This window comes from Babylonia areolata, chromosome 22 (assembly GCF_041734735.1).
Source record: "Babylonia areolata isolate BAREFJ2019XMU chromosome 22, ASM4173473v1, whole genome shotgun sequence".
In the NCBI taxonomy this organism is placed as follows: Eukaryota; Metazoa; Mollusca; class Gastropoda; order Neogastropoda; family Buccinidae; genus Babylonia; species Babylonia areolata.
In genome coordinates this window covers 31,367,193-31,386,637 of record NC_134897.1, presented here as the reverse complement: position 1 = coordinate 31,386,637, position 19,445 = coordinate 31,367,193, and the positions used below count along the sequence as shown (strand labels likewise).

At 40.3% G+C, this 19,445-nt stretch overlaps 1 protein-coding gene across 3 annotated transcripts in view; it reads right to left on the bottom strand.

Moving 5' to 3' along the window:
• The window catches only part of LOC143296915 (zinc finger RNA-binding protein-like), a 41,096-nt gene that overhangs the window by 3,079 nt on the left and 18,572 nt on the right, over positions 1-19,445 (bottom strand). For all 3 annotated transcript variants that reach the window (XM_076608921.1, XM_076608922.1, XM_076608923.1), the window contains exons 12-21: positions 19,295-19,424; positions 18,600-18,748; positions 18,063-18,131; positions 16,942-17,122; positions 15,495-15,636; positions 12,988-13,079; positions 8,762-8,857; positions 7,285-7,396; positions 6,800-6,897; positions 5,316-5,457 (exon numbers count right to left, since the gene is read on the bottom strand). In XM_076608921.1, coding sequence (XP_076465036.1) covers positions 5,316-5,457; positions 6,800-6,897; positions 7,285-7,396; positions 8,762-8,857; positions 12,988-13,079; positions 15,495-15,636; positions 16,942-17,122; positions 18,063-18,131; positions 18,600-18,748; positions 19,295-19,424 — 1,211 coding nt within the window. The remainder of the gene's footprint in view (positions 1-5,315; positions 5,458-6,799; positions 6,898-7,284; positions 7,397-8,761; positions 8,858-12,987; positions 13,080-15,494; positions 15,637-16,941; positions 17,123-18,062; positions 18,132-18,599; positions 18,749-19,294; positions 19,425-19,445) is intronic.

The following is a 19,445-nucleotide window of genomic DNA, read 5'->3' as shown; positions in this document are numbered from 1 at the left end:
CAGTTAAAGCGTTTTGCTTTGACTTTTTTTAGTTATAGCCAGATGTTTAATACTACCCCAGAAAAAAGTTTTGCCTGCAACAACATGGTCCCCATTTTTTCACTCAGCACTTGTAAATTAAAACAGAAATTTTCCTCCATAAGCATGTGTGATCATCATTGACACAGCATCTGACTGGACCCTGTGGGGGTTTCCCAAAGAGTTAAGATAAGAATAACATTATTATCTCCAACTGGAGAAATTTGGTCAGGTGCATTATCACAACACAGACAAGTAAACAACATGGGGACCATACTGTAAAAGTCAACAACAGCTTTTACGAATATTACGAAGATACAAATGTAAAAAATATCACATATACCGTTTCATACATACATCCACACACTGCAGGTAATAACTAGTATTCTTAATGTAAAAACAGAAAGAATTAAGAAACATTATTTGAATATAATTATAAACATAGCCTACTATACTGCACATTGATTATAATAGACAGTCCACACATGCCAGAATCACCAAGTTCAGGCATGAAGGAAAACTTCCATCTACATGGCTGTTCGGCATTGTTGGCTGCAATCGCTTTGGAAACTAGTCACCCGGAAGATTGTTGACTGCTGGCATAATGAAGTTAAAAGGGTAAACAAAAGATTGTTTATCTTTGTAAAAAGTCTCTTTAACTCACTGAGTACTGCCAGTTAGCCCCCCTGACTTTCTCCACATTTGTATGGATAAGAAATAAAATCACTAAAAGACAAATGTTAGAATTTATGAACTAAAAACTTCCAAACTGATCAGTAACATAATGAGTCAGTTGGGGACAAAATATAAAACTTCCTCCCTTCTTATATTTTTTTGTCTGAAATCTGCACACACTGATGCCTTGTAAACGAATCCAGAAAAGCACACGGAGTTTGAATCAGACTGAATTCAGAATGTTATATAGCCCCAATAGGGCTCTTTCGTCTAATTCTGTTGCCTGCCTTGTGACTGAGATGAAACTGGGTCAGACGCTATTGCTGACATACACTGTTCATGTGAACCAGTCACCTAAAAAAAATAACTCTCCTGCTTGCGAGCACAGCAACACACTCTGAACTTACTGGTTCCAGTGGAGAGTCAAAAGGTCAGGTAAGATACTTTTGGCTTAAAATGTCACCATACAAATTAGGTTCCACTCCAAAAATTCTAAACTTTCTAAAGCCCTGATCAGGCTTTGTATGAAACAGTTTTTTTGTTGTTGTTTTTTTTCTCAAAGCCTGACTAAGCGCGTTGGGTTACGCCGCTGGTCAGGCATCTGCTTGGCAGATGTGGTGTAGCGTATATGGATTTGTCCGAACGCAGTGACGCCTCCTTAAGCTACTGAAACTGAAACTGTATACAGTAGGGCTTTGACTGGGGCTATAGCGTTCTTGATGAAAGAAGCGTTCCAGACAACTGAACACTTTTGTGGTTTCGACAATTAAAAATATGTCCACGTTTTCCTCATGGGGTAGCATAAAAATTGCAGCTACAACGGGCATTGCGAATATGTCAAGGGTCGAATGGAAAGTTTCTTCGTGAGGTTCAGTAACTATACACTCGCTGGCCAGACGCTGACCTTGGTGCCCCACATGACAAGTTATCTGCATACGTATCGATACGCAGGCGATACAAGAAATTTTTTTTTCTCAAAGAACATATACCAAAATCAAGGAAGCACAAAAAAATACACACACACTAAAACACAACAAAAATACCCAACCCCCAAAACATGCAAATAGGCATTGACAGTTTAGAAGAAAATGGTTTGTACGAGTGAATACTATTTGTGATTTTGAGCTGAGTGGGTTTCATACACTTTACATTTTTTGCTGCTGATGCCGTCTGAGCACTGGAAGAGTAAGTCACAAGGACTTCACTGGTTTGGCAAAAAATTAAAGGAGCTAAGAAGTGTATCAGAAATAATCAATACCTGTTGACTACATTATTTAAAACAGGGATAGTGTATTTGTGACACACCTTCAATGTTGACACAACTCATATTGACTGACATCAGTGAATGGTGCTTCAGCAATATTTTTTGCTTGAAAATATGTTTTCTGTAGCACTTGAGTTTGCTGGTTTTCAAGTTTAATCATGTATATGAACAACCGAATCGAACTTGCAGGTGGAGTTTGTTCTGGAATCTATTTACATGTTTTCTTCTGTTTTATTTTTTTTGTTTTTTTTCTCACTCAACACAAACTTTTTTCTTCAGTTTGTTTATACACACAGATGCAAAGAAAAAAACTATTAAAAGGACTCTTTGATCCATTTGGTGTTGTGTCTCAAAGTACAGTACTTTCTTTATTTCCCTTCATCTTCCTTGTAGTTCAAAGGGCCGACTATTATGGACCCCCGAAATACATCAGTCTTTCATATGGTGACAACATCCCGGGATTCAGAAGTTCCCTTCCTGTATCTCGGGTGTCCTGCCGTAGTGCGATCCTCAGTTCAGCAGCATCTTCTTCGGTGATAATTGGGCTGTCTTCTACAACACACAAGTCTTTGTTCTTCTCTCTGTTTTCTGCCAGTCTTCCTCATCCCCCACCCTTTTTTTTTTTTTATTCACCTGTGCCCTTCCCTACAGAAACTAGCACTGAACATCATACAGACAAGCAGCCATCTGTTTGGAATGATGCTATCTCATGATTTAGAAATCTGAATTAGTATTTTCTTATAACAAAACTAATCAATATGCTGAATACATTTTGTTTGCAAGAGAAATTTACAGTAACCATATTACATTCAGACTTAATAATTCATAAATCACTGAGGAATATTTCCTTTATCAATGTTCTAATTATTGCCTGTTTCAGTTATTAACTTGGGCATCACATTTTCACTCACTTCTGTATGCTTTCACTTTATAAAATGACCATGATGATAATATCTAGCTGTCAGCAAAGCCAAGGAAGGATTTTCTTGAAGTTTCCTACATGCATAAAATTATTACCATCAATGCCAAAACCAGTGCATGACCACACTCCATCACCTGGAGTGTTTGACATCTAACCCTGATTATGCTTGCTGTGTTAACCTTTCCCGTACGTCGCCTAAAATTTTGCGCGCCGTACATCGTGGGTGTGCAGAAACCCATGGTTTCTAAGAAGGAATGACCCCTCGCTGTACGTCGTGGGTGTGCAGGCACCCATGGTTTCTGTGTACGAACTAACCCTTCGCTGTACGTCGTGGGTGTGCAGGCACCCATGGTTTCTGTGTACGAACTAACCCTTCGCTGTACGTCGTGGGTGTGTAGGCACCCATGGTTTCACTGAAGAAATAAGACCTTGCCGTACGTCGTGGGTGCACAGTAACCCACACCTGTCCGTAAAGCAAATTTGACTTTTCTTCAGCAGACTTGCATGCGCAGTTTCCACTTGTGCGTGTAGGCTATTTACTCCAGTGCTTGACCAGGCGCATTGTGAATAAGTTTTGCCCGTGAGAAGAGAGTGTTGTTTTCTCTACTTTGAACAGATTAGGATAAGAATACAATTTCTATATCAACTATCTTTCTTTTTTTAGCCATAGTCGGGTTTTCTCTACTTTGAACAGATTAGGATAAGAATAAAATTTCTACATCAACTAGATTTTAGATCAATTGATTTGAGATTTACAAAAATATCCAGTTCTTTAATTCCAACTAGATAAAAAGCTATCAATCAGTTGCTCCCGATCATTCTCTACAAGAAAAACAGTTCATTCAATATTGTTGAAGATATCTAGTGCAATAAATATTGTTTTCTGAAATTAGTTACAACTTTAGAGTAAAACTTGCCGCAGACTTGAACCGGGATACGATCAACAAAAGACAAGGTCACTCTGATCTCTCTCTGTAGCGAGCCCAAATGACGTCACGTCGACAACGCGTGGCGCGCAAGCTTTGCATGGGTGGCTCCACACCCACGACGTACGGCGTGCAAGGTTTATTCTTTGGGAGTATGGGTGTCGTCACACCCACGACGTACTGGGACATTAATTGATTAATAACTTCTTTGTTTATGTATAAAAGAAAATAATGTTCAGTGGATATGTAGTAAACTATATTATGGACAAAGTCATGAAATTATGTGGAAGTGGCTTCAATATTACTTGAGTTACAGAGCAAAAACACTTGTCTGGGTGATTTCACACCCACGACGTACGGGAAAGGTTAAACACGAAAGCGACTGGTACCGCCCGCTAAACACCTGCTTACTATGGGCGCAGCCATTGCTGTTTGCATAAACGAGACTCTCGCAAGATTCACTGCCTCATTTTTGGCACTTCCTGCCTTGCATTTTGCACTTTTCAGAGTCCAGTTTGCTTGGGTTTTGACAAAATTGTGAACTTTAAAAGTTGCAAGACGAGTTTGATGACTGCCGAGAGCTTCAGTGAAATCTGAACGACGATTCTGAAGATGATTTTGAACCATTTTAATGATTTCTGCGTGAGAATCTTGTAAAATTCGATGTACTGAGTAACCTAGATATCTACTGACTGAGTTTCGCCGACAATGAGAGAAGTTGGAAACTGAATATGAACTGACTGCCGGACCTCCGAAATCGTGAATCTATCACCAGACCATTGGAATCGATTCTGTCAGCGAGTCAGTCATTGATTTCACTTATATTTATTGGCATTCCGCACAATCTTCCTGATTTAGCTGGTTCAGTGGATTATATTTTTCTTTTCATTATGGAGAAGGTAGGTTTGCTGTTGTTTTTCTCCCCATCAAAGGAAAATACAGCATCCCTCAAAATGAAAAGAACATAAAAATCAGTATGTTCATTGTTGCAATTCAAGTTGAGGAATAAACAAAATATAAAAGAAGATGTTTTAGAAGACACTGTAGACAAGACAAACATATTCTAATAAAAAAATTCTTTTAAATTAAAAAAAACACTGCAATTAAATTTTTTCTTGAAAGTTGATCATTAAAACTGACACTTTTATTATTTTTGTGTAAGTACAACAACATGAGCATGGAAACAAAAATTGTTTCGCAACTTTATTATGTGTAGAATGCAGGAAAAACAAATATGTGCAAAAAAAGAAGGTAATTATATTTTTAATCAATTTTTATAGTTACCCATTTTACCAAGTCTGGTTCTTGTACTACTTCTGGTGATGAGAAGATAAAACAACAGACATAGCTGAGGAGAGAGAGAGAGAGAGAGAGAGAGAGAGAGTTCAAAGATTACAAAAATGCATTGCAAATCAAGTATGGACATGAGACTTGCTTTGTTTTACACATGTGGAAAAAAAAAAAAAGACAAAATAAACGACAAAAAACCCCAACACCACCACCACATTACCTTCATCTGAACCATCACCAGAGCCTGTGTGTCTTCGTTTCCGGGGGTTGTTGAAGCGCTGGCGATTGAACCGCGGAGGAGGAAGCATTTCCATCCCCAACACCTTGTGAATCTGACGGAAAGCCAGCAACCGCAGAGCGTGCTGGAACACACAGCAACAGAGTCAGCATGGGGGAAACAAACACTCAACAACACTGAAATGTCAGCAGCTGGGTTAATAAAAGAAAGCATCCAACAAGTAAGGAATGTACGATTTGCAGCAGCTATTCATTTACTCATCTGTTTGTATGTTTATCACTGTTGCTGTTAGCTAAAAGTCCAGCTGACAGCTCCTTTATTCATGTGTTTATTTGCATGTTTTATTGTTGTTGGGTATAGCCCCAGTGACTGACCGCCACACGGCCTTATTGCTTATAGCCCCAGTGACTGACCACCACAACGCCTTATTGCTTATAGCCCCAGTGACTGACCACCACAACGCCTTATTGCTTATAGCCCCAGTGACTGACCGCCACACGGCCTTATTGCTTATAGCCCCAGTGACTGACCGCCACACGGCCTTATTGCTTATAGCCCCAGTGACTGACCGCCACACGGCCTTATTGCTTATAGCCCCAGTGACTGACCACCACAAGGCCTTATTGCTTATAGCCCCAGTGACTGACCACCACAAGGCCTTATTGCTTATAGCCCCAGTGACTGACCACCACATGGCCTTATTGCTTATAGCCCCAGTGACTGACTGCCACACGGCCTTATAGCTTATAGCCCCAGTGACTGACCACCACATGGCCTTATTGCTTATAGCCCCAGTGACTAACCGCCACAGGCCTTATTGCTTATAGCCCCAGTGACTGACCACCACAACGCCTTATCAGGGCAGCTGTTCTTCTCCATTTGTCGAAAAAAACTTGTTAAATTTGAAAAAGAAAGGCAAGGAGAAGGTGTGTGACAAAGAGGAAAAAAAAAAGTTTGAAAAAGAAAGGCAAGCAGAAGGTGTGTGTCAGAGAGAAAGAGAAACAGTGTATAGAGAGGGAGAGAAACAGGGAGCTCATGTCAACAGACAGTGTACATCACAATATATTCAGATATCATTTTCTCCTCTCTGTTTACACACAAAGAAAATGCTTCCTAATTAGTAATTTGCAGCATGCGCAAAACACACATTACTGAAAACAACAGAATTGTCTCCGGCAAAATTCTGTTTTAAAAAAACCCAACAATTCTGGCAAGGAAATAAGTATGCAATTAAAAAAATAAAAGGTTGGTGCTATAATATGGGACCTCTCTCCCGAATAGTCCAAATTTTTGTACAGAGAAAGCAGTGAAAACACAAAATAAAATACATTCAAATCTAATTCTCAAGTACAAACAAAACTGATGATCAAAAACACGTTCATGACCTGTAGAACGCTAAAGCAGAAAATGTTGAAGAAACCTGAATAATTCAATTCCATTTCTAAACATGACACTTAATAACGTACCTGAGCTGAAGCAACGAGATCCTCTCGCATCTGATTGGTCAGAGAAGCCAAAGCATCAGTGGGTTCCTTCTCACAAGGGTCATAGAGGCCAGGACCACCTGCACAAATATAGGTTGCAGAATTCAAACCTGGCGATAAACATCCATGAATCAGTTAGACTCCAGGTCCTTTCCTCTCTTTAACTCACAAACTCTTAAGTGCATCTTTTGCATTTAGTGTAAAAGTAACTTCATTTCCATAAAAAAATAACAAACAAACAGCTCCCCCCCCCCCTCCATATTTCCACTTTTATAAATTAGAATATGTTCTACATGTCTTCTCACTTATTCAGTAAAATCACCTCTTTTATTTGATTAAAAAACAACAACAAAAACCGAACAACTCCACAATATTTTCACGACAGGTTATCAGTCACCATATGTTTTCTGTTCTCCCTCCTGTTTGTGTTGTTAAGAAGAAGTCAAGAAGACACACAGCCCACTTACCAGGAAGGATGAGGCCAGAAGACACACACTCAAACACGCGTCGCAAAGCATCCCCAGGGCTCATGTTGGGCCCTCCACTGCTGACACACTTCTCCACCAGAAGCTCCAAAGCCTGCACACAACACGTTAGTATTTCTCAGTCAGTCTCAAGGAGGCATTAGTGCGTTCAGACGAATCCACAAATGCTACACCACCTCTGCTAAGCAGATGTTGACCAGCAGCAAAACCTGATGTGCTTGTCAGGAACTGAGTACATGCATGTATATTTGTGTACCAATCAGAGCAGATTTCTTCTGCAGAACTTTGCCAAGAGGACAACACATGTTGCCATTGGTTCTTTTTCACTGCGCCTATTGCGTGCCGCACATTGGACCTCAATTTATCGTCTCATCTGAATAGCTAGATGCTCAGTTTGATTTTCAAGTAAAATTTGGGAGAAAGAGCAAGGCCAAGATTCAAACCTGAACCATCATGGACACTGCAATGGCAGATCTATTCTGCCACTTTTCTTCTTAAAAGCGTTCTTAACAACCTTTCAGTGGCATAGTCACCCTGCTTTCTCCAGTAGAAATCAAGTAAAAATGTCTCTGCAGTATACATCTCCCATCCAAGCCCTCTCTCCTGAGTTTAATAAAAAGGAAATATGTTGGTGTTTTGTTGTTGTTATTGTTGTTGTTGGCTTCCCCCCCCCCCCTCTAATTAGTGTAGTCCAAAACACATTTTCCCCACCAACAATTTTTTCTTTATTTTCTCCAAGGTTACCTGTTACACAGCTACCAGTTCTCAGTGGCAGTGAAATCACACCTTACCATTTAGTTAAATTAGATTTAGCTTTTTAAAGATCATATCATCACATACACACACATGCTCGCATGAAAAACAACAAAAGACCATCAGAATCCAACACACTGAAACTTACTAGTCTCATCAAAGGAAAGTACACACTCCTTCAACCAAAGAACTGATCTTAATTTGGCATCTCTGTCCCATCTTTCTTGATAAGTATTTGCAGAAACTTCCATCTACAGTGCACAAACACTGCCGACACTGCAATAAGTCTTTTCAAATACACCTTCATATGCTACCAACAGATCTGGGTCCACACTGCATGCATGATGGATGTGCAACAGAAAATCTTAATGACTACTGCATCCCCAGCAAGTTGGTGTTGGTCCCCTAAAATAATAATGATAACAACAATAATAATCATGAAAGTCTTCAGATTACGCTGAATCATGTACAGAGTCAAATCAAAGCGCTTAAACTCCTCAGTCACACTCATGCATTGCCCTGATTCACAGGAATGAAAGACAAAACATATAAATACAAGTACACAGAAAGCGAAAGAAACTGTAGACTGAAAAGATGGAGGGGAAGGGAGGCTACTTTGGAAAGAGGAGAGGTAGGTCCTTTAGGCCAGATCTGGATGAGCCAAGTGCAGAGATCTGAAGAATCAAAAGTCCGTTCATTCACTCACCCACTGGTTCAGGTAGCCCCACGTGGGAACACGCCGACACAGATCTCTCAGGATGCGAATGATGACCACACAAGACTGTAGGCCAGTGGCTCTAGCCTGCACAACAGTTTTCCACAATTAGTTATAAAGAACAACTGATAGCTTAACTCTTTTTTTTTTCCATCCTTAGGACACCAATATTTTGCTTTTCCAATAACTTAACTTTTTCTCTCTCCCCCCTCCTCCCACTCCCTTATGACACCCCACTATTCTGCTTTTCTAAACTAAAAGATACTTGGCAACCTTGGAAACTTCTCATACAGTGGCTTGTTTTAATTTTTTCTAAACTCATGACTAGACAACTTTAGTAAGTCAACAAGGTTTTTAAGTTACATTTTGAATGACCATTATTCAAAGAAAAAAAGGGTGGGGGTGGGGGGTGGGAAGGAACACAAACTATGTCCAGTTGAGCAGCAATTTATTTCTGAACTAAATGATTTGCTGAATATCTCTCTGCAAAGAACACTTCAAGCTCATGTAATGGAATCAACCTTCAATGAGTTTTATCACTTGTCCTCTACATGCTTCAATCATAAAATCTGGAATGGAAGGTAAAATCTGTCCCTCCTAACAAAGCCAGCATAATCTATCTTCTGACAAGTATTTCGTTTCCATTTCTGGAACAACAGTGTATCAAATAAAAGAAGAAGAAAAAAAAAGAAGCAAACCATTCTATCCCACTCTTCATTTACATTTTGCCTCCAATCAAACACCCATGACAAGCCCCGCAGTCTACAACATGAAATGAGAATGTTTAATCAACCTTCTCTTTAAAACATAAATTATCATATGCACAGATGTAACATAAATAAAAAAAAAAAAAGATATACATGATTGTAATGGAGACAATATGCCTTAAACTTTTTTTTCTTTTAAAGAAATGGAGGCTCTTATCCTTAACTACATATCTAAGAAAATGGAAAAATCAAACATGAAACATCAAGTATTTTGGAACTGTCCAGACTTACACAAAGAATTCTCTGACGAGCAGATTAGGAACACATTCATTTAATTAAACACCAACATTCAGGCCTGCTTCTCTTCATATCAATACAGCATCCCTGAGGTGTGTTTCTGAGCGACTAGCAAACCCAGCACATCAAAAACCAGCAAAGCAGGTGGAAGCATACACACTGTTTTTACAGCTGTAAGGTATTTTGTACCTGCTGTGATAATACCACTTGAATTGAACACTGAAGCTTACAACGCCACATTCAAAAGGCAGCAAAGCAACCCCTAACCACCAATGCTTGTCATATCATTTATTCTGGAGCGGAAAAAAACATACCAAACAGACCAATAGCAATTTTTCACACAAAAAAACAATAAAAAAAAACAACAACAAGAGGTCTCTGGGATAAACAATCCGAGGAACTTTCAAAGCTAAAATTTAACCTCAAAGTAGAGGTAGCTTTGAAAACATCTCCACCAACTTTGCTACTAGCACATGTGTTTGCTTTATTTTGAAAAACACACCTCAGGGGTCACATCACTTTTGTCAGAGTTAAACGAGTACACATCACTTTTCAGCCTCATGTATCTCAGATCTTATCCAAAGGGTTGAGGCCCTACTGGGGAGGTGCAACCATTTCACATCATCTTCGCAGTAATAATGTACTTCCTGAAGGATAATGTGAACAACCCTGTCAGGCCTCTCCCCTCTCCACACCATCATAACCTTGCAATGCAGTGTCATCAGCACACTCTGAATTCCATTGGAATAAAGGTAATGACATCCATTTTATCACTGTAATGTAAAACAGTGATCAAAGGTGTGCTTGTCAATGGATCTGTGTTCTCAAACGTTCATCAGCATGTGTTGCAGCAACAGATGAGTCCCTCCATTACCAGATATGCTCAAAATGCTAACAGTGAATTTAATGTGTGTGTGTGTGTGTGTGTGTGTGTGTGTGTGTGTGTGTGTGTGTGTGTGTGTGTGTGGCTATTATGTTTTGTGACTGTAAGATTATGGCTTTGTGACTATGTTTTGTAACTGTGTGATTATGCCTATGCCTCATGTTTCTGCAGTTTTTGTGAACAGTAAATCTAAACTGATCTATTTTTTTCCTTTATAAAAATAGTGTAAGATCTGGCAAAGGAGGGTTCTCACCTCATCTCAGCAACTGCCTGCCTTACCCCCTGTCCCCTTTCTTGATTTTTAAGCAATTCAAATTAAAACAAAATACTCTAACAAAGTATTCTCAATAAAACACTTTGTGTCAGAGGCAAATTTCACTTCTGCTGCCATTATTCAATGCAGAAACATTTCCTTGAAACACATTTCATGATATACCAATCACTTTCACCAGGATTATTCAAACTTGATCTCAACAGCATAGCCTGAACAACAACCCTTCAATGAAATCATGACAATGACATTACAAGCATGTCTGACACAGTCTCTCTCTTCGTCCATCCTTAACTTTTCTGAAACATCTGCTGGGTGATTCAGAAAGGTTTGGCAACACGTCACTTTCATGAAACATCACATTCAACATCCCCAAAGGGCTGAAAGCTTATCAGCATGTGCCTCAAAAGAACTCAGTATTCCCTTTTTTCCCTCTTGTATATTAACAGCACAGTTAGGAAACAGTTCTTGCCTTCTGAATCTTTAAATAAGAGAGGCAAAGTGTCCATAACTGTGTGGTTCCAACTAGATTCTGCTACAGAAACCACTGTGTAGTTTAAAGTTAAAAAAATGAGCTGGTTTCCTCTTCCACCTTCATTTCATTATCTAGTTGATTGTACAATTCTATGGTTGTTTGTCAAAAGTATTTAGTGCCTGACACCTCATCATGCTTTTTATAATGAGAAGTCCAAGTGCGCAATTGTATATCTAAAATGGGCACAGATACTGACGACTTGATCCGCATATCACTGTCACAGTTACAATAACTACTGATATCAATGGTTTTTCCTAGTGCGCCTGTTTCCTTGTTTGTGGGACCTAGTCTTGTTCTCTGTCTGAATAAATCTGGACAAGGGAGAAGTTGGTGACACATCTGTCAAAAGACTGGAGCTTGGTATACTGAGCAAAGGAACTTAAAAAAAACACACCCTGATTGTTCCTTTTTTAACTGACTGCTCCGTCCTCTGTCCTTTCAGTGTCATTAGCCAGACCTCCATTCTTCATGTGATATAAGATGTGATGACAAAGTCACATGCAGTGCTGGTCAGGAAATTTGAGCAACAATCTCACAATGATAAACCTCTGCTGGGTTCAGAACCCATTATTTCCCAGTAGTCTGTGCAACTGGTATGAGTGTGTGGAGGAGGGGGGGTAGAGGAGGTGCAGGGTAATGTGTGTGGTGTGTGTGTGTGTGTGTGTGTGTTGGAGCTCATGTACGTTTATATGTATTTGACTGTGCTTTCATATCTGTGAAACTGCATGTTCGGTGCATATCTGTTATGCATGTGTGGGTGTACATGTGGATGTGTGTCTTCATGTTTTACATCTATTTGCTTATTTATCATCATTGTTATCTTCTTTTTTTTTTTAATAGTTATTATTTACTTATTTATTTATTTATTTGTGTAAGCTTATCTATTATTTATTCACCTTTTTTTTTTTTCTCAAGGCCTGACTAAGTGCGTTGGGTTACGCTGCTGGTCAGGCATCTGCTTGGCAGATGTGGTGTAGTGTATATGGATTTGTCCGAACGCAGTGACGCCTCCTTGAGCTACTGAAACTGAAACTGAACTGGTATGACATCAAGTCTCATGTGACACAACAGTCCAATAGCGACAAATACATTCCCACATGTTTCTTGTGCAGCAGCATCAAAATTCAGACAAAACAACCTACAGTAGTTTTAAGTGCCTTTACTATCCTATCCTCAGCCACTCAGCAGAGTGCTGCAGAAATGGCTAGCACAATGTTTTGCTCAAATTCATCAAGCACTTGACTGAGCTGCCAAACTCCAGAAACACCCAACAGTCCATTCAGCAAAATTTTCCTTTTCACAATACTGTTGAGAAATTAAGGTAAAAAAAAAAAAATATATATATATATACATACATATATCAAGTTTATGATGGCTGGTTGTTCAAACAAGACTTTGCTGACAAGTCAACAAAGCCTACACACTCACACAGAAAAAGAAACAAACAAAAAACAAACAACACACCACACAGTCAACACAATGCTATCATCATAAGGCTGAAAAGTAGTAAGAAAAGTGTCAAACCTGGAACCACTTAGCATGACGGAGGGCGGCTAGAGCGGCCAGGCATTTCTGCCTATCCAGAACATCTGGTGGGTCTTTGACGGATACAGTCTCTATAAGAAGGGTGCCAAGGAAGAGTTATCACACACAGCGGAGGTGGCGAGCCACGGAATGGGTGTTTGACCATGAGCAGCGCCGAACCCCTGGTCCCCTGAAGCCCATGTGCTCACTGGCGGTGCAGCAACACGGGCCCAGAGAAACCAGGTGCACCAGGGGACGAGAGGTCCATTGCCTAAGTTACTTAGACCCCCACCCTTCCCACTTAACCCCCCAAACTATCTTATACTTTTTGTTTTGTGTTCAAGAACATGCTGTGCATTACAAATCACAGTTATGATATCACTTAACAATGGAACCTGATTCACTCTCCTAAACACACCCACGTATAAAAAGTAATCCCACATAAAATCTACAAAACGCATTCAAGTAACAGCCCCACACAAAGGCACACTTCACACACAACTACAAAATTAAAAAAAAAGTGTATATCTGCTTTCATATAAAGCTTCTTTTTTTTTTTCTTTAGTTGCTTCATAGAAGTTGTTAAAGCTTCAGACATGTCTCTTCCTCCTTACTTTCTTCATCTCTTTAAATCTCAAAAAGAAAAAGAAAACAAAAATTTCTTTCAAGGCAACAAGGACAGTCTCATGCCTCAGACAATGTACCTCTACCCTTTCTACCCAGAACAATACACAGAAAGTCTCCTCCGTAACAACAGTAATAAGACATTACACAGAGAACAGACAAACAAAATGTGCCTCTGTCCCCTAGCCAGCGTGCTATGATCAAAAATCCTTCCTCCTGTCAAAGACTTTCCGTCTAGCGGCAAGTCACCTGTGTACTAGAAGGCTTGATATAGCATACATGTCACAACATCATGGGAAAAAAATATCACAACAAAACTAGTTTTTGTCTTTTTACAACAATGTGAATCCACACACTTAATTAAATCAGTGAACAATTAACTCAATGAACATGGATGTCAAGCAAGCCTTCTTCTCCTTCCTTCACTTGATTGGAAAAAAAACCTCTCCAGTGGCAGCCATTGCTTTTTTTGTGAGTGTAGAATGATCATGCTTCTTAAAACACACAAATATTTTCAATGGCAAACTACGACTTTTTAATAAAATGCATACAAAAAATCAAACAAACAAAAAAAAAAAAGAAAGAAAAACAACCAACGCTCTTTACAAAATTAAGCTTTACTGTGATTTTAGATGATGTTATTGTTACTTGACTGTAAGTATAGGTAGGAAATTCAACATGACCACTCTACATCGAAAAGAGAAAGGAAGGCTGTTTTGCTTACCACAGATGTTCCCGCATGCACCAGGACATTGCCCCAGTTCATACCACAGAGATAGACCATGAAAAAGCAGACAATGGGTATGCACCAGGACATTGCCCCAGTCCATACCACAGAGATGGACCATGAGAAGCAGACAATGGGTATCACTTAAACCTATGAGCACCTGATAGAAGAAATGACAGCCCCACACTTGTCCTACTCCCTGCTACGGACATGAAGTAACAGTACTCAGATCCTCCAATCCACACAAAGTCTAAGGTAAAGGAAATATTTCTATGCTCTTGAATCTCAAGAAAGTCAAAGCATAAAACAAATCTTTCTGGAGCATGTAAATAGCCATAACCATCTTTTAAGATAAAAACAACGATTTTGGTGATTTCGAAAAACCAGATCTGAAGAACATGCATCTTTTTCCTGGTCAGGGGAACAAAACAAATAAGACAGCCTCCTAGATTTCACGTGTTTACAACATACACTGCAATCTTGCCCCCATCCCCCTCCACAACATGAGTGAGAAAATACCTGCTGCAAAGAACTGCATGGAATACAGCCAGAGCCCCCGCAACCCCCCAAAACAAAAATATTCTACAGAAATAAAAGTAAGCTGCAGTTCTGTTGGAAGTTCCAAAACAGTGGACTTCCAGCACTGCCATAATTATAAATAATATCTGTCCCACCTGTGCAGCTCCAAGTTTTCATCACTGGTGTAACCAAATTATACAGTTAAAAATCCCCATACACACCCATTTCATGAGACATTCTTCTTCAGAATTTTCACAGCAGTTCTGGCACATGAACAGTCAATTCTAAGGCTCAAGAGAAGTTCTCTTCTGCCCACCTGACAACACAGAAGCTTGACACAGGAGCTGGACAATTTAAGCATAGTACTCTTACTGTTCATCTTTTGGTCTCTGAAATAAGGTATAAACAAAATTTTATAAGAGGGGAAAAAAAAAGGAAGAAAGAAAGAGTTGAGGAAAATGAAAACCTATTCTCTACAGCAGTTCTGAATAATATGACTGCCTGACTAAATCAACACACACACACACAATCCACCCACCCCAGACACACCTAGCTGACCAGAACTGGGGCAACCCTCCTGTGTGCATGACTGAAAACATCACTCAACCACCAGCAGCCGAATTCACAAAGACCTTACCTCCGTCAGGCGAGTTGGCATCTCGCATGACAGGGGAGGTAAGGGTGATGGTGCACGAAGGCTTGGGGTCTTTTTCAGCCGTGACAATGATGGCTGCCTCCTCCACACAGCGCTTCACTTCGTACTGGTCATCGGTGAACGTCTGCAACACCACATCAAACTGTGCCTCACTGTCACAACACCTGCCAGGAGGTTGGAGCGTCATCAAAAGCAATGAAGCACCAGATGTAACTTTCAAAGTTTAGCACTCAAGAAATAATCTGGCAATGAACATAAAGTGCTGTTGCTCGTGTATCGCAGTATCACTCAAACACTGTTGAGCTGGTGATGGAATGCTGCCAAGTAATTTGTCAATGATTCCAAATGAGAATAACAGAGAGCTTATCTAAAGTGCTATTGTCTTGTCTGAATAGTTTCAGTTTCAGTTTCTCAAGGAGGCGTCACTGCATTTGGATACATCCATGTACACTACCTGACAGAAGATGCCTGACAGCAGCATAACCCAATGCACTTGTCAGGCCTTGAGTGCATGAATAAATATTTGTGAAGATACACCTATTTGAGTGGATTTCTTCAACAGAATTTTGCCAGAGAACAACACTTTTTGTTGCCATGGGTTCTTTCTCAGTGCACCAAGTGCATGCTGCACACGGCACCTCGGTTTATCATCTCATCTGAATGACTAAACACTCAGTTTGGTTTTCCAGTGAAAAACTTTGGAGAAAGGACGAGAGCGGGAATCAAACCAGACCCTCACAGACACTGTATTGGCATACAAGTATCTCAACCATTCTGCCACCTTCCTCTCTGTATACTGTATAGATAACACATCAACACTGACAGCAATAACAAACATGCTACACACAGCTGAATCCGACTACCCTAGAACATCAAATGTAATAATAAAAAGGATTTTTTTCCCCCTAAAATTACATTTAACTACCATACTTACCCTGAATGCAGACTCCAGCAGGGGTCTGGATTCCTCCAGCAGGGGTCTGCACCAGTGGGTCACCGTAAAGTACGTGTAATTAAATGTATATTTATTGAAAGCAATTGCGACGGGCGCAACAGCCGAGTGGTTAAAGCGTTGGACTGTCAATCTGAGGGTTCCAGGTTCGAATCACGGTGACGGCGCCTGGTGGATAAAGGGTGGAGATTTTTACGATCTCCCAGGTCAACATATGTGCAGACCTGCTAGTGCCTGAACCCCCTTCGTGTGTATATGCAAGCAGAAGATCAAATACGCACGTTAAAGATTCTGTAATCCATGTCAGCTTTCGGTGGGTTATGGAAACAAGAACATACCCAGCATGCACAACCCCGAAAACGGAGTATGGCTGCCTACATGGCGGGGTAAAAATGGTCATACACGTAAAAGCCCATTCGTGTGCATACGAGTGAACGCAGAAGAAGAAGAAGAAGAAAGCAATTGCAGAGAACTCACGGCCAGCTGTTTAGGCAGGTTGTCGGCCACCCGTTCCAGCAGCGTGCGGGTGGGTTTTTCTGAGCACAGCACCACCAGTTGGACGTTCAGGTCTCCGTGCAGCAGCAGTCCCTTGGCCAGCACGCCCACACGCATCACGCCCTTCATGACACGGCTTGACGTCACAGCCTCCTCCTTCTCCCTGTCATAATGAAGCCTGTGCACTCAGTTCAATTCTTCTTCTTCTTCTTTGTTCATGGGATGCAACTCCCACGTTCGCTTGCATGTTTTTAAGGGTAATTCAATTCAACTCAAAAGTTTCACTTTCTCAAGGAGGAATGACTGCATTCAGACAAATCAATATATGCTATACCAAGTCTGCTATCCAGATGCTTGACCGGCAGCATAACCTGAAGCACTTACACCTTGAGTGCATGCATATATATTTGTGTACCTGCCAGAGTGGATTTCTTCCACAGAATTTTGCCAACAACAACATTGTTAGCAAGGGTTCTTTTTCAGTGTGCCAAGTGCGTGCTGTACATGTGGTTTTGGTTTATTATCTCATCCGAATGACGAGACGGTCAGTTTAATTTTTCAGTCAAACTTAGGAGAAAGGGTGAGACCAGGATTCAAACCCAGAGCCTCATGGACACTGCATTGTCAAGGTATGCGTTTTACCGTTCTGCCACCTTCCACCAACCAACTGTGTGCACTCAATTCAATGCAAACCAAAAGACTATTGTCTGCTTCAAACATGTAATTAAACAGAAAATTTCCATCAGGCTCATTCAAATGCTCATCACAGACAAAAATTGACAAAGCAAAGTTTGACACAGTCATGCCCCTTCATTCTGGTCAGCAGGTCTTTAAACACAAATTCAGGATTTCATTTTGTTACTCAAGGCAGTGACAGCTGGGTGAGAGATAGGAGGGTTTAGTGGTAAACTGGGGATGGGAAAGAGAAGAAAGACGAGTGAAAACAGAATACTGACAGTCTTAATTATAAAAATTCTACCCTTTGGATTTGGAAAGTGGAAGAAAGCATCCAAATTAAATGCACAGAAAGTCTGGATTGCTGTCCCTCTCCCTCCCCCCCACCCCCTTCCGACACACACAAACTGCAAATACTCAATACTCACGGCTGTTTACTGTCAGCAGTAGATGCAGCGTCATCTTTATCTTTTTTCACCTCTGGTTTCGGACCATCACTAAACATGCACACAAAAAAACCAACCCCCAACATTAAAAAATTTAACTTCAAAACTGCTATGACATGGCTTTCTCAATCATAAACTTAATTTTTTTTTTTTTTTATAATAATCATTAAGAACATGAAACAAGTCATAGCAAAGTAAATCAAATTTTCAAATACAAAATGATAATTTCTCCAGACATTATCACCACTAACATGCAGCACGAACGTTCACAAACTGGGAACACTTTATAAACCATGCACTTTGCTGACAGTTTGAAGCTCCATGAAATACAGCGAAACTTTGAAGACGCACACAGAGATAAGATGTTTATGACGTACATAAATTCAAAGACACAATGAAACTGATACAGGCTTATGAGGCAAACTGCTACATTTACAATCAAGACTTAGGGGAAAGAAAAAAGAACACAGTTTAGGGGAAAGAAAAAGGAACACAGTGCCTGAAATACCCCTGCCTCACCTTTCAGCCAGGAAGTCTGACACCTGTTTCAGAGATCTCTCACAAGCAGACACGATTGTCTGCACAGCATTCAGCTCCACCTCAGTGGGGTAAATGGTTGCGTGCTTGGCGTTCACGTGACGGTCATCTGACGATTCTGGTTTTCTCATCTGAAAAAAACAACAAAAAAACCAGTCAATGGCTTAAGTCAGGGTTAGGAGCTACAAAGATCAATTATATAATAGCCAAAACTGTTATGGGATCATCTACTGAAAATTAACAGTAATAAAACTGAATGTTCCTCTTCCTCACCCCCCCTCCCCTCCAAAAAAAATGAATATAAAACTATAAATCACAAAATAATCAAGAAGTGTATATCTACATATATTATAATAGTATGTATGTTACAGGCTCATTAAAAAAAACAACCCACCAATATATCTTATAACAGTATGCATGTTACCAGCTCATCAATAAACAACAATGAAGTTGGGACAAGCCACCAAAGGGGCAACTATCAACCTTTTAAAAAAAGCTCATATCAGATATCCACACCTGTAAGTTGTGTTACACCTATAACGGAAATTTTCTATCTAAAATTACGTTTAAATAACATACTTACCGTGACCCAGCTAGTGCAGACTCCGGCAGGGGTCTGACATTCCTGTCCTGTGCAAACTACTATCCGCCTATGCGGAGAAAACGAAAATACGCACCATGGGAGCAGGTCCATGCGCCCCAGGTCCCATGAAAGGGACACGGGGTCCCATCATCCCCATGGGGCCACCAGCGAAGTAGTCCATGTCGTAACGACGGTGGTGGTCCCAGTACATCTCCTCCTCCATCCTGTCACAACACATCCCATGC